Raw genomic sequence first — 14,694 nt, forward strand, 5'->3', positions numbered from 1 at the left:
ATGAAGCCGCTTACTACACTCGTAGCGGTGGCTTTATTTTTATAATCTCTCTAAGGGGAATGTATTTTGGTGATAATCCATTGTCGGTGGCATTTTTAGAGCCAGTTTGGCTTTTCTTCCACTGGCACTATAAGAAATGATGCCTTTACAGACAGGTTGGGACTTGAGCTGTCCTCTGTGCATTGGATATCCATCCATCCATTCTCCAAAACACTCTGTATACAGTATATACATCTATATATATCAAAATATATGTATATATAGTAGATAGACAGATATATAAATATAAATGATATATAAATATGCATGCATCCATTCCCCAGGCAATTAATCAAAATATATAAATGATATAAATATGATTAATTTCATATTCATTGTTATGTATTCATATATATATATATATGTATATATATATTCTGATAAGTTGTGAATGGATGTATATTTTAAATATATATTTTGACAACCTTTCTGTTCATTTGTAGTTATTGGATACAATCATTAAAAGGGCTGTCAAATTGATTAATCAATGAATCGCATCCAAAAAAAAAATTTGTGTCTGCATAATATATGTGTGTGTACTGTGTATATTTATACGCATATGTCCTGAAAAAAAAAACATTAAAAATATTTGTCAAAATTTTAGTGACTGTTGGAGCTCTATATCTAATATTTGTAATAAATATTTCTTACAGTATGGTACCTAATAAAACCTTTCCATTTGGATCACCTATCAAATCTGTTGCTCCTGAATGTGCATGTAATCTAAATACTAATTCTCAACAAATAAAGCCAAATATTATGCAATATGCTTACCAGGATCTTTAACTCCTAAGTAAATATAAGCATGTGGGTAAACACAGCCATTACACATTCTAATAACACACAGTATTATCATCACAGAACATGATTAAACGCTGTAGACTCTGGTGCTGCTGTGTGTGGATGTTTCAGCGGTGTGACATTGTGAAAGGACTCACAGTGGGTTCCTGGCGTTGACACACATCTGCCAGGTGAAGGCCTGTGACAGACGCTCTCCCTGCAATGCTGTGACCTCTGCAAGGGCCGCCCAATGATAGTGGCACCCAGGAGACCTCACGCTTGTAACCTGGAGTGATAATCTATGAAGCGCTAAAAAAAAGCTGCATCGGATCAAGGTCAAGACACAGTGAGGAGCCGGAGTTGCTTGTTGGTCTCACAAGTGCTCCTGTTCCTGAGAGAGTACAAACTGCAAAACAGCCATGACCCACGAAAATATTCTGTATTATTACATCATATAAAATACATTGCGCCTGTTATGTACAATGCTACCAGTGGAATCCACACGAATTCACCAAGCTGCTCCCTCTAATGGAAAAATGCCAATAGTGTAGTGATTTATGAAGCATAGCGCACTCAGAAGTCGCTTTCAAACCAAGCAGCTTTCTGTTGCTCAACGCGACAAATTTGCATTGCTCATTTGAACTATTGCGAAATGGGTTTGGGAAAATCTTTTGTCCGCAAGTGAAATTCCCGATTTCATGGATTCTTAAAGGGGTCATATGATGAATGTTCTTTTTTAGCAATGTCATATGACCCCTTTAAATGACTGGACATGACTGGACAGATGACAATGGTAAATATGACCACAGCTTTACACTGAAAAAATAAAATGACTTCTTTAAAGAAAATTCTAGGTTTTATACATTAAGCGTAATGGAGGAAATCTGTGGCATTTTGATTACCGTAAAAATGAATTTCAATTTCCTTTTTTTTTTGTCTACACAAAAACAAGGGAGAGTCGAAATCAACACTGACATAAATTTTGTCGACTGAACTTAACGTATTGTTTTCCTTCAAGAGGTTATTTTATTCTTTCAGTCTTACAATGGAAGTAAATGGGGTCAGTTTGGAAACATTTAATACTCCCTGCTTCAGCAGTAGAAAACTATATATGTGTTTTAGTGTCAAAATCGCTTGCTATGTAAAGTTATATCTAATGTAAGTGCTTTAATAAAATTATAACCACACAATTATAACCAAACCATACAATTATATGTATTTTTATTCTTAGTCACTAAATCTTCCAAAATTGGCAGCATTTACTTCCATTATTTTAAGTGTATTATCATTATTTATTTATTTATTAATATTAATTTTTTTTTAAATAATTAACAATGACAAATGCTACTTGAGATCAGTCTACGTCACTGTGTGGGAAGATTTGCATAACACCACCCAAATGTTCACGCAAAGAAAGAAAGCGTAACTTTGATTCTCGCTGTAGTATTGTTTGTTGCCGCTGCCGCCATGTTGTGGAGATGCTGTGTGTTTCGTTGTAAAAGCCAAACTACTAAAAAAGGACACGACTAGAAATCAGTGGTTAAGTTGTATTTACAACACTGTTCCAGAACACTTCAACCCAAATATTCAGATGTGAAATGACTTCTTTAAAGAAAATTCTAGGTTTTATACATTAAGCGGAATGGAGGAAATCTGTGGCATTTTGATTACCGTAAAAATGAATTTCAATTTCCTTTTTTTTTTGTCTACACAAAAACAAGGGAGAGTCGAAATCAACACTGACATAAATTTTGTCGACTGAACTTAACGTATTGTTTTCCTTCAAGAGGTTATTTTATTCTTTCAGTCTTACAATGGAAGTAAATGGGGCCAGTTTGGAAACATTTAATACTCCCTGCTTCAGCAGTAGAAAACTATATATGTGTTTTAGTGTCAAAATCGCTTGCTATGTAAAGTTATATCTAATGTAAGTGCTTTAATAAAATTATAACCACACAATTATAACCAAACCATACAATTATATGTATTTTTATTCTTAGTCACTAAATCTTCCAAAATTGGCAGCATTTACTTCCATTATTTTAAGTGTATTATCATTATTTATTTATTTATTAATATTAATTTTTTTTTAAATAATTAACAATGACAAATGCTACTTGAGATCAACTTGAATATTCCTTTAAATGGACAGTACCCTAAAATTTTAATTCAAAACTAAAATACTTAAAGGAACACTCCACTATTTTTGAAAATAGGCTCATTTTCCAACTCCCCTAGAGTTAAACAGTTGAGTTTTTCAGGTGCTGCGTAATATCATTGCGCCTGCTGCACCCATGGTACGGCAGCAAAGTTCCTTGATTATTACGCCGGGGAAAATGAGCCTATTTTCAAAAATAGTGGAGTGTTCCTTTAAGAAGACTATGTAGTGCATGAGTTGCATGGACTAGTTTTAGTGTCATTTTTAGAGCATGATAGTGTAAATCACCACCTTCTTTCTGACCAAAGTAGCGGCTCAGACTTTCAGCGAAACATCTTTGTGTTCAACAGATTAAATAGAAGAAAGAAATGTGAGTTGGAAACATCAGAGGGAGATTTTTTGGGTGTGAACAGGTTGAAATTGCAATCTATATTTAAACGAACTGGTAATTGTATGCATTCATAATAATATAGATTGAACTAGAAAACAGAAGAATATAATATGGATCTGGACAGGTTGTCTGCTTTTTGCATACTAAGGCTAATCAGCCGTTCCTTTCAAATCAAGTTGCATTTAGTCATTTGTGCGTTATATGGTAAAATTGCTTGTAATTCAGTGTTGTTCACATTCAAATGAAAGCTCTGTATGTGATGAGCCATTGCTGAAAGGTTACGTTCCAAACCGCCAACAAAAAAGTAGTATAGGTGTGTATCTGTAAGCCACTTAAACGAACAAAAGCCTGTGTGATGATGCATTTCACAAACAGCAGATGAATAGTAGTGTTTATTCAAACGAGCACCATTCTGAATAAAACAAATTCATCATGTCCATGTGTCGAGGAGGCATAAAACTCTACCCTCATGCAAAGGTCACTGTAAAATGTAAAGGTATCTTTATTGCAGAGAAGATCAAATTCTTTTAAATGTTTACGTCTTTTTATTCTCTGTATAATCTTATTATGTCTTATTGCACCCTCCCCTTTTATATTTTAGTATGTAACAATTCGTATCTCGTTTCCCTGGTTATTGTGTTGTGATCGTTTGGTTATGGTTGGCTTTCTTGCTGCATCAGAAGCATCCGTAAACATCATTTACAACAATAGGACCCTATGAGTTACCATATACATCACACGTCGATGTCACTCCATGTACCATTCTCCCTTAGAAAATCAAAACGTTTTAAAAACCGTATCGATAAAAAAACAACACCAGCGAGGAAATCGAACTTAAAAACGCAATAGTGTGCTAGATCATGAGAGAGTCTCGCCAATAGAAACTCCAGGAATGAATGGCACCAATGTCCTACGCATTGTTCGTGTGCATTCCTGTCCGTTGAAAAAGTCGTTATGCAAAGAAAATCGCGATCATCCTGGCATTGTAACACTGTGTTTTGCAGGAAAAGGCGCTTGGAGCCTGAAATGCGTCTTTGTTTCTCTCTCCGACCTCATACGGTCGTGACCCGCATCACCACCTCGCGGTTGGTGGCGGCTCCGAGCCGCGTGTCGCTGGGCCGCAGCTGGCTGAGGATGTGGAGGATGGTGTAGCCGCAGTGGTGGTTGAGGATAGTCCTTAACCTGCGCACTCGCCGGCCCCCCCTGCTGCCGCTGGCCAGGCCGTGCGGGTTGTTGCGTGCGCCGCGGCTGCCTGCCTTACTGCTGGAGCTCACCGGGTCTCCCAAGTCCTTCGACTTCTCGTAGTTCAATACTTTCCACTGCTGGTTTACAGCCTGCCATCGCTTGAAGATTCTATACACGGATGAGCCCTCGTGGATTATAAGGCCTGTGAGGAATTAGAGATTAGTGGATGTTACTGATTCATCCATAAACATATGGAAATTCACTAACACTTTTCAATAATCTTCAGTTTGTCAATGCACTAGGTATCATGAACTAACAACATTGAATCTAGGTTAATATTATTTTATAATATTATATATTACATAAATTAACATCAGTTCATACATTAAAAAACATCAAAGTTATTATTAGTATATTAATATTATAAATTGTCAATAATATATAGAACATTTGTGAATTTGCTATATAAACAGTTTTAAAACAAAAAAATAAATAAATATTGAATTGCTTTTTAAAATGTATTTTACATTAAAATGCTGTATCGCATGAATTAACATCAGTAACATTTCATGTTCATGCATTATTAATGTACCTAAAAATAGTAATAGTATATCTATCAATATATATAATTTTATAATTATATAAACATTTTAATAATATATACAAATATTTAATGTATTTAATTTATTATTTATTAATATTAATTACTATTAATAATTGATGTTCGTTCACAATATACTATTTTTATATAAACGTTATTTTTAATAATATAAAAATTAAGAAATAACAATAGTAATGTATTACATAAATGAACATCAGTAACAACACTAGTTATTTTATTCTGAACAAACATTAAGACGTTAACTTAAAAAGTATCATTCATTAATTCAATATACCTAATATATTACCTGTTAACAAACCTTTTTGTAAAGTTCCCATAATTTCCCTATAACAAATTTATACATATATCCATTCATATGTATATGCAAATGTTTGTGTATTAGGGTTGTTATGATTCAAAATTCTCATAGTTTGGTTTGAAAAGTCTATAGGAAATCAAAGACAGGTCCTAATCATTAAAAAAAAAATGGATCCATGGTGTTTTGCTTCTCACCTATGCACACAATGTCCATGAAGCCGTACATGCCGTAGCAGATCTGGAAGAGCAGGTCCTGGCGCTGCCACTTGGCAGACGGGCTGAGAGAAGACCACACCAGCCACGAGATACTGGCGATGAGGAAGAGTGAGCCCAGGATAATGGCGGCGATCTGCACCTTCTCAATCACCGTCAGAGAAATCGCCTGCCACTGATACACACAGCATTAAAAAGATGAGATGGCGTCTTCTTGCTTTGCTTGTAGAAGCCTATAAATAGAGACGCTAGCCAGTGCTTCGCCCTGACCCAGATACTTCACAGTTTGAGGCTGACGCTTTACCTGCAGCGGATTGTTGGTGCTGATGGCCAGGACTTGGTACTTGAAGTAGCAGAGCTCACAGCTCCAGGAGCCTCTCTCGCTGATCCAGCGAATCAGACAGGGCTGGTGGGTGCAGCGCACGGAGCCGTCGCAGCGGCATGGGCTCAACAGCTCCCCCTGCAGACAGGGGAGAATGAAATCTGATGACCGACAGATCCAAGAATCAAAAATCAATGCTATTTACTGTCTTAATAAAAGTCCCAGGAAATGGTTCATTTTCATTGACTTTCATCAAACATGATAACTTCCTCTGCCTCTGAAATGCCTCTTTTCTGCTCATGTCACCAAGGCTGTGGGGCAGGAAGAAATCATATTATCCAATAACACCAGTCACAGTCTAATCATTACAGTTAAATCCTGATCAATACAATCAAGTTTCACCCTAAATTGTTTCCAGCTTAATATTTGCTTTAACTTGGAAATGAGGAAGTTAAATTCGTGGGAAATGCTATTTTATGTTCTATTTAACCAGCGTTGCTATTGTTAACTAAATCTAAACATATGAAAAATGATTGGTAATTGAAATAAAACTGAAATAAGATAAAACATAAATATTAGCTGAAAAAAGTAAACTTTAATACTTAAATGAAAATGAGAAATAAATAAAATAAAATATTATTTTAAATTTAAACAATAAAAGATCATTAAAGCTATATAAATATTTTAAAAAGCTAATAAAAATGACAAAAGCATATAGAAAAATGGCTAAAATTAAACTAAAAAAAGAATGAAAACTAAAATAAAAGCTAATTCAAAATAATAAATACTATAATTCTAAACTTAACTAAAATAGGAATGAAAACTAAAATAAAAGCTAATTCAAAATAATAAATACTATAATTCTAAACTTAACTAAAATAGGAATGAAAACTAAAATAAAAGCTAATTCAAAATAATAAATACTATAATTCTAAACTTAACTAAAATAGGAATGAAAACTAAAATAAAAGCTAATTCAAAATAATAAATACTATAATTCTAAACTTAACTAAAATAGGAATGAAAACTAAAATAAAAGCTAATTCAAAATAATAAATACTATAATTCTAAACTTAACTAAAATAGGAATGAAAACTAAAATAAAAGCTAATTCAAAATAATAAATACTATAATTCTAAACTTAACTAAAATAGGAATGAAAACTAAAATAAAAGCTAATTCAAAATAATAAATACTATAATTCTAAACTTAACTAAAATAGGAATGAAAACTAAAATAAAAGCTAATTCAAAATAATAAATACTATAATTCTAAACTTAACTAAAATAGGAATGAAAACTAAAATAAAAGCTAATTCAAAATAATAAATACTATAATTCTAAACTTAACTAAAATAGGAATGAAAACTAAAATAAAAGCTAATTCAAAATAATAAATACTATAATTCTAAACTTAACTAAAATAGGAATGAAAACTAAAATAAAAGCTAATTCAAAATAATAAATACTATAATTCTAAACTTAACTAAAATAGGAATGAAAACTAAAATAAAAGCTAATTCAAAATAATAAATACTATAATTCTAAACTTAACTAAAATAGGAATGAAAACTAAAATAAAAGCTAATTCAAAATAATAAATACTATAATTCTAAACTTAACTAAAATAGGAATGAAAACTAAAATAAAAGCTAATTCAAAATAATAAATACTATAATTCTAAACTTAACTAAAATAGGAATGAAAACTAAAATAAAAGCTAATTCAAAATAATAAATACTATAATTCTAAACTTAACTAAAATAGGAATGAAAACTAAAATAAAAGCTAATTCAAAATAATAAATACTATAATTCTAAACTTAACTAAAATAGGAATGAAAACTAAAATAAAAGCTAATTCAAAATAATAAATACTATAATTCTAAACTTAACTAAAATAGGAATGAAAACTAAAATAAAAGCTAATTCAAAATAATAAATACTATAATTCTAAACTTAACTAAAATAGGAATGAAAACTAAAATAAAAGCTAATTCAAAATAATAAATACTATAATTCTAAACTTAACTAAAATAGGAATGAAAACTAAAATAAAAGCTAATTCAAAATAATAAATACTATAATTCTAAACTTAACTAAAATAGGAATGAAAACTAAAATAAAAGCTAATTCAAAATAATAAATACTATAATTCTAAACTTAACTAAAATAGGAATGAAAACTAAAATAAAAGCTAATTCAAAATAATAAATACTATAATTCTAAACTTAACTAAAATAGGAATGAAAACTAAAATAAAAGCTAATTCAAAATAATAAATACTATAATTCTAAACTTAACTAAAATAGGAATGAAAACTAAAATAAAAGCTAATTCAAAAGACAACGAATTTGCGACAGCGGAATGTAACATTTTTGACAAGCCAAACATGTCAGTCTCTGAGAAACATGTAGTTTATTTAAGCCACAAAATAAACTTCATTCTGTAAAATAAGTATAATGAACTACGCAAAAAAGCATTTAGAACGTCTCCAGCATATTTTATAATACCCAAAAAGCAAAGAGTTCAGCTCTCGCGCACGTTATCACGTCTGTCAAAAACGTAGGTGCGCTATCATTTGCAATATTACAACTAAAAACATCAACATAACACACTCATGGGCATCAATCACTTCACTGAATACTTGCCATCAGCTAAGAAATAAATAATTATCTTACAATCCATCTGTTTTCAAATCCCCATCCTTTGAATATCACAACTTCAATGTCTGTCAAATAGTCGTATTTACAAGAAGCAGAGGCTACACGCATTTCCTGGAAAGCCCACATTACCGGATGTTTTCACTAAAACATTGGTTTCTGAGAAGAAGGATAAAATGCGGCCTGAGTGGCTTCAACATGCCGTCTGTCAGAGACCGTAACGTACCTAATTCATAACACATGAGTGAAAGTGTGAAAGTGACGTGACATGTGGCCAAGTATGGTGACCCGTACTTGGAATTAGTGCTCTGCATTTAACCCATCCAAAGTGCACACACACAGCAGTGAACACACACACACCGTGAACAAACACACCCGGAGCAGTGGGCAGCCATTTATGCTGCGGCGCCCGTATTGTTGTTGTTGTATTTTTCATGAATACTAATTCAAAAATTGTTTTTTATTAAACAGTACAATATTACAATAGTATGACATTGTTTAATATTTAATTTAATACTGCTACTGCTACTACTAATTATTATTACTATTATTATATAGTCATATTGATATATAATCCCAAACGTTTGGGCCAAATGTGCAACCTTACAAACAAGCACAAAAACCTTGTTTTTTTTTTGTTTTTTTTACTAAAAATACCAAATCACAGTTATTATCAAAAAAAATTGCAAATAGATTTTTTTCCCCCAAATCTTCTCCAAATATTTTATTTTGTTTAAAATGTTAATTTAACAACAATAATAATAATAATGATAAAAAATTTTTGTTGTTGTTAGTAGTAGTAAACGAAAGTAAACAAAAATAAAAATAATAATAATTCTTGTATAACTCTTGTAATATTTATAGTATGCACTCAAGGTTAGAGGTTTATTCAAATCCGTAACACTAAGTATGAGCCTGCACCACTAATAACACTGCATCCACCACAACAACTGACAGTGACGGTGCTAGATGTATTTAGCGAGAAACCATGAATCAACTAGCATTACAGATGCAACGGCAGCATTTCCAGAGCTGCCAAGAGAACATTCAATATATAGACTGTGAATAACAAGTCGAGTATAAAGAACAGGATCTCCAACTGGGGGGCAGAGATACAGGACTGTAAGATTGATGTAATCTTTAGAGAAAGACTGCAAACAAAAGAAACACTGAATGGCTTCTGAAGTACTCCTGTACTGCGGCATAAATAATTCCTTACATTTAAAGAAAAAGAGCAAAGCAATCAATGGTCATTAATTGACTTTCAACATTTTAAAACTAAGAAAAGTTATTGAAAAGGAAATATTTAAGATTCTGTACTAGTTCTTGGTCACTAGTCACTACTTATAGTTAATTGTGACACTGTTCATTGTAACTCCTTTATACAAAAGGATTTTCTTGCTTCCATTAAGGCACTAGAATCTCTTTGGAAGATCTCGAATCATGCCGGAGAAGATGATCATCAGATTAAGACCACATAAGTGTTGCTGTCATTTAAATTCTTATACTGAACAGTTTTGCATCAAATTAAAGAATATAAAAGACGCATTTTCACCTTTGAAGCCCACTGTACTTGTCCTATACATTTCCCGTCAAGTTGACATCACGAGTCTGATCAATGTGAGCGTTACGATAAGTGGACCTGGATGAGTCATACTGTGCTTTAAAGTACAGCCTGTCCTCCTCTTGTTGTTTCAGAGTATCTAGCTGTTATCCGAGAACCAAGGCCAGATTTAGTTTAGCCAAAATCAAACATCAGTAACAGAAGCTCTCTCCATCTTTACATCTGTAATTAGCACTCAAGTCATTCTCTGCACATAGTAATCATTGACAAAAAGCTTCGTTCTGTGTGTGAAAAGAGACAGCAGCATCATGGCAGATCACGCTTTGGCGCTAAAACGAAATATTTCAAAAAACCTCTCAGCTTAATCTGACTAGAGCTCGTATCCAGAACGAGCACATCAAAACAAATCAGTTTTACATCGTCCATAAGCCCTGACAGATCAGAAAGCTGACTGATGAGGACTGATATCCCATCTCCCCCTTCAGCACGCCAGTCATATTTAAAGCAACGAGGACTATGATTCCTGGAGCTATATGTTTGCATTGTCTTTCATCTATACACTGTAGCTTTGAAACGTGATTCATCATCATGCAGCCGCATTGTGAGTCAATCACATGAACCATAAATGGTTTATAAATCTGGATAACAAGCGACTAAATAGCAGTGTTGTTATAGTTGTTTAAAACTAAAACCATACATTTTTGTTACTTCAAAAAAACATCAACATTAACAGAAACAAAATAAAATTAAATATGAAAAAAAAAAACGTGACATCATTATGCAGTCAGGTTGTGAGTCAATCGCTTGAGCCGTAAATGGTGACTTATCACTCTGGGGTGGGTTTCCCAAAAGCAACTGTGGTCGCAAGTTCCGTCGTTACCAATAGAGTTCAGTGGAACTGACGACCATAGTTAGCTAACGATGCTTTTGGGAAACGCACCCCTGGATGACAAGCGACTAAATAGCAGAGTTATTACAGTTAACTAAAACCACACATGCTTTAAAAAAAAATAATTATATATATATATATATATATATATATTAGTTTTTCATTATTATTCTAATTAATTTTAATTCCTTTTTATGTTTTTAAAAAATGTCCTTACATTGAAATTCAATGGGATTCAGTGTTGTTTTGGAGTCCAGTGTTCCTCAAAATATCTTCTTTTGTAAAGTAAAGTAAAGTAAAAAAAAAAGCGTTAAACTTATTTTATTTCAGCTAGTTGATAACAAAATCTAAAATAATTATATGGGCCTATTTAAATAAAACTAATAAAAATTAGAAATGCACAGAACAAAATGACTAAAATTTTAACTAAAATTTAAATAAAATCAGAAAATATAAATACTAATTAAAATATTTATAAAAACTATAATAGTATCTCGATACTAAAATAACACTGCTAAATAGGTGTGACATCAAAGAGAGGAAAAAAATATTATATTCTAAATATTATACACTATTTATAATATATGTTATTGTTTATTGAATGATTTTAAGAACCTCCAAAACAGAATCAGGCACTGGTAAAATATCTATAATAATATAATGAAATATGTGAAATTTTGATTTTTGTGTGTGTGTGTTAGAATACACAGCTACTTTTGAACGGCCACCAATGGAGATTTTTTTTTAGTTTTTAATTGTTATTTTAATTATTATTCTAAATTATTCTTATTAATTTTAATTCCTGTTTATGTTTTAAAAAAATGTCCATACATTGAATTTCAATGGGGTCCAGTGTTCCTCAAAATATCTTCTTTTGTGTTTTGCATAAAATCAAACAGGTTTGGAATGACATGAGCATACGTAAATTTATTTATACAACAGTTCGTTCTGGTTCTCAAATCTGATTGGTTGAGAACCGTGAGATATTGTACTGGTATCGCTACAGGAACGCCCTTTTTTGGGTTAACTATCCCTTTAATTTTTCCAAACTGTGCAGTTACGACGTTCATCAGCAGGGGCTAATGCCCCCTTGATCTAAAGAGGTCAGTTCTTGAAATTCTGATTAAATTGTATGTTAATGAATAATACTATAACTATGAATGACAGATCTTAAAATGCCTGAAAGCGGACTCCTTATGTCTTTATTCCAGCGGCTGTTTTTCTTCTGTCTGTCCGGCACTTTCAACAGCTCATTAAACCATTTACCTGAGAGGCAGGTTTACACTGAAATGCATCTCGCATTGAAAACAGACACCGAGGATGACATAATCAGATGCACTGCCAGATGGATTGTGTTGGTACATCGCTAACATCTTTCCATATTAGCTGATGTCTACGGCTAACTTGCAGCAGACGAGCTTTACAGGTTTCGCACATCTGTTGTTTCTCAGCTTGGCTGCTGACCAAACATCCATCCTATGTTCCGCCTATCCCATACAAATACAAACACACACTGATTTATCCATGAGAATCTGATTATACTAATATAGACGTTCAGTTCACTGGATGACCAATCAAGCAGGTCATCCATCACGGGACAGAAAACATCACTCATAGATGAACAACATCTATTTTGCTGCTTAATAATTTGACAATTAAAAAGTGAACTGTGTTGCCTATTATTTTAATTTTAGGATCTCACTGAGTCTTGTTTTTCCTAACATTTCCGTTTCAGACCATGTGAATCCTGCTCCTGGCCTGCATGAACACAACAGTCTTTGCATTGCAAACGAATCAGCTTCAGGCTGCCCTGGGCTTTAACATCCACACTACATTTCCATACAGAACGTCATTGAGACGTCTACTGCTCATAAAAAAGCAATAGAGAGGTTAATTGGGTGGGCATATTGAACCTGGAAACCGACAGTCTCCAATGGCATACCTGTAAACCCATCAAAAGAGAAATGCATTATTAGCCTACATGCTGCCGCTGGTCTTTGTTCCAGATGGTGTGACGGTGAGCTAAACAAGCAGTCGATACTTCCCAAACAATTTCTGGTTATTTATGCAAAATTAAGGCTCACTTTAATACGTTTAACATTTACAGTAAGCAAGCAACACTACAGAACAATGCATAATGCATAAACACAAATGCATATTATACACATAATTTTGCTGTGCTTATGTTACAGTTTATTTACATTAATAAATATGATAAAACTATTATACAACATATACTTAATTATGCCGATTATTTTTTCTGCTTATAATATAGTATAAATTAGATAACTGTCTTGTTTTTTGTTATTATTGTATATTAGAATGTATTATTATTATTATTAGCCACATTTTGGTGTTAATGCAAGTGTTTTTACATAATTAAGTACAAATTAATGTCATTAATAATTAATGAATAATATTATTGGACAACATGTACTTAGTGCATAATTACATTGTTGAGCTGTTTACAGTTATGCTTTGTTGTTCGTAGTATTATTATTAGTATTAATCACATTTCAGTGTTCATGTAAGTGTGTTTACATAAATATTATTGGACAACACGTACTTATTGCATAACTATTTTGTGGAGCTATTTACAATTATGCATTGTTGTTCATAGTATTATTATTATTATAATGAACCACAGTTCAGTGTTCATATCACGTTGTATTGACATTTAAAAATGAGTAATGCTAATGAACAACGTGTACTTTGTGGAGCTGTACATACTGGAGTAATTCACTACAGCAACAATAACAAGCAGCATGTGCAGCATGGCCACTGCATTATAATTTATAATGTACCAACAAAATGTAGGCCTACATTTAAAATGGGAAATATGAGTATTAACATAAAGACCCACACAAGCCTTGTTATTGTGCTCACACACGAGATATAAAACAGCGTCTGGGTACCTGCTCGGGCCCTTGGAAGCAGATTCGACACTGAGGTGTTCTCATGCCGCTGCTCGTGCTGCTGGAGAGGCTGACCGCGTCCAGGCCCGCCTGCAGTTTCGGGTCTTTCTCCTCAAACGCCAGACTCCTGGGCCTGGGGTCGCTCCCGTAGTATTCTTCCTCGTCGTCCCGGCTGGAGCAGTCAACGAAGGGCGGCCATCCGCAGCCGCCCATCCCGAGCCCCCTCATGCTGTTGGATCGTCTGCTCGGCTCTGCGTCACTGTCGGACCGTCTAGAACCGGATCGCATGAAAACCAGCACCTTCAGTTCGTTAAAAAACATGCGGATCCGGTTCTTGAACATGTTTGACTACATATGTATGTCGTATGGCTGAAGTGAAATTTTTTAATTGTTTACGAAAGGGGTGATTTTTTTTTCGGTATTTTATTTTTATTGATTTATATATATATGAATATTATTATATTTGATAATTATTATTGTTGTTATTTTATATAATATTGTGATTTTTATGCATTATTATTGTTGTTGTTTTTATTAGTATTATTATAATTATTGTTGTTGTCATTGATCCCGTCAGGCCTATTATTAATATTTTATTCGGCAGAAACGCGGTTGCTACCCTAAAGTCTCAGAGGAAAGTGTCCAAACCAAAGGTAAT

General features: G+C 33.0%; 1 protein-coding gene across 1 annotated transcript; it reads right to left on the minus strand.

Annotated features, from left to right (window-relative positions):
- Positions 1-3,562: 3,562 nt before the first annotated feature.
- Positions 3,563-14,448, minus strand: LOC107706970 (E3 ubiquitin-protein ligase MARCH9-like). Its single transcript, XM_016510821.1, has 4 exons — positions 14,037-14,448; positions 5,990-6,145; positions 5,668-5,860; positions 3,563-4,755 (listed from the first exon to the last, which is right to left on the minus strand). The coding sequence occupies exons 1-4, from the start codon at positions 14,376-14,378 to the stop codon at positions 4,421-4,423; spliced, it is 1,026 nt and encodes a 341-aa protein (XP_016366307.1). The 5' UTR covers positions 14,379-14,448; the 3' UTR covers positions 3,563-4,420.
- Between the last annotated feature and the right edge of the window lie 246 nt (positions 14,449-14,694).

This window comes from Sinocyclocheilus rhinocerous, unplaced genomic scaffold, assembly GCF_001515625.1.
Source record: "Sinocyclocheilus rhinocerous isolate Xijiao unplaced genomic scaffold, SAMN03320098_v1.1 scaffold714, whole genome shotgun sequence".
Lineage (NCBI taxonomy): Eukaryota > Metazoa > Chordata > Actinopteri > Cypriniformes > Cyprinidae > Sinocyclocheilus > Sinocyclocheilus rhinocerous.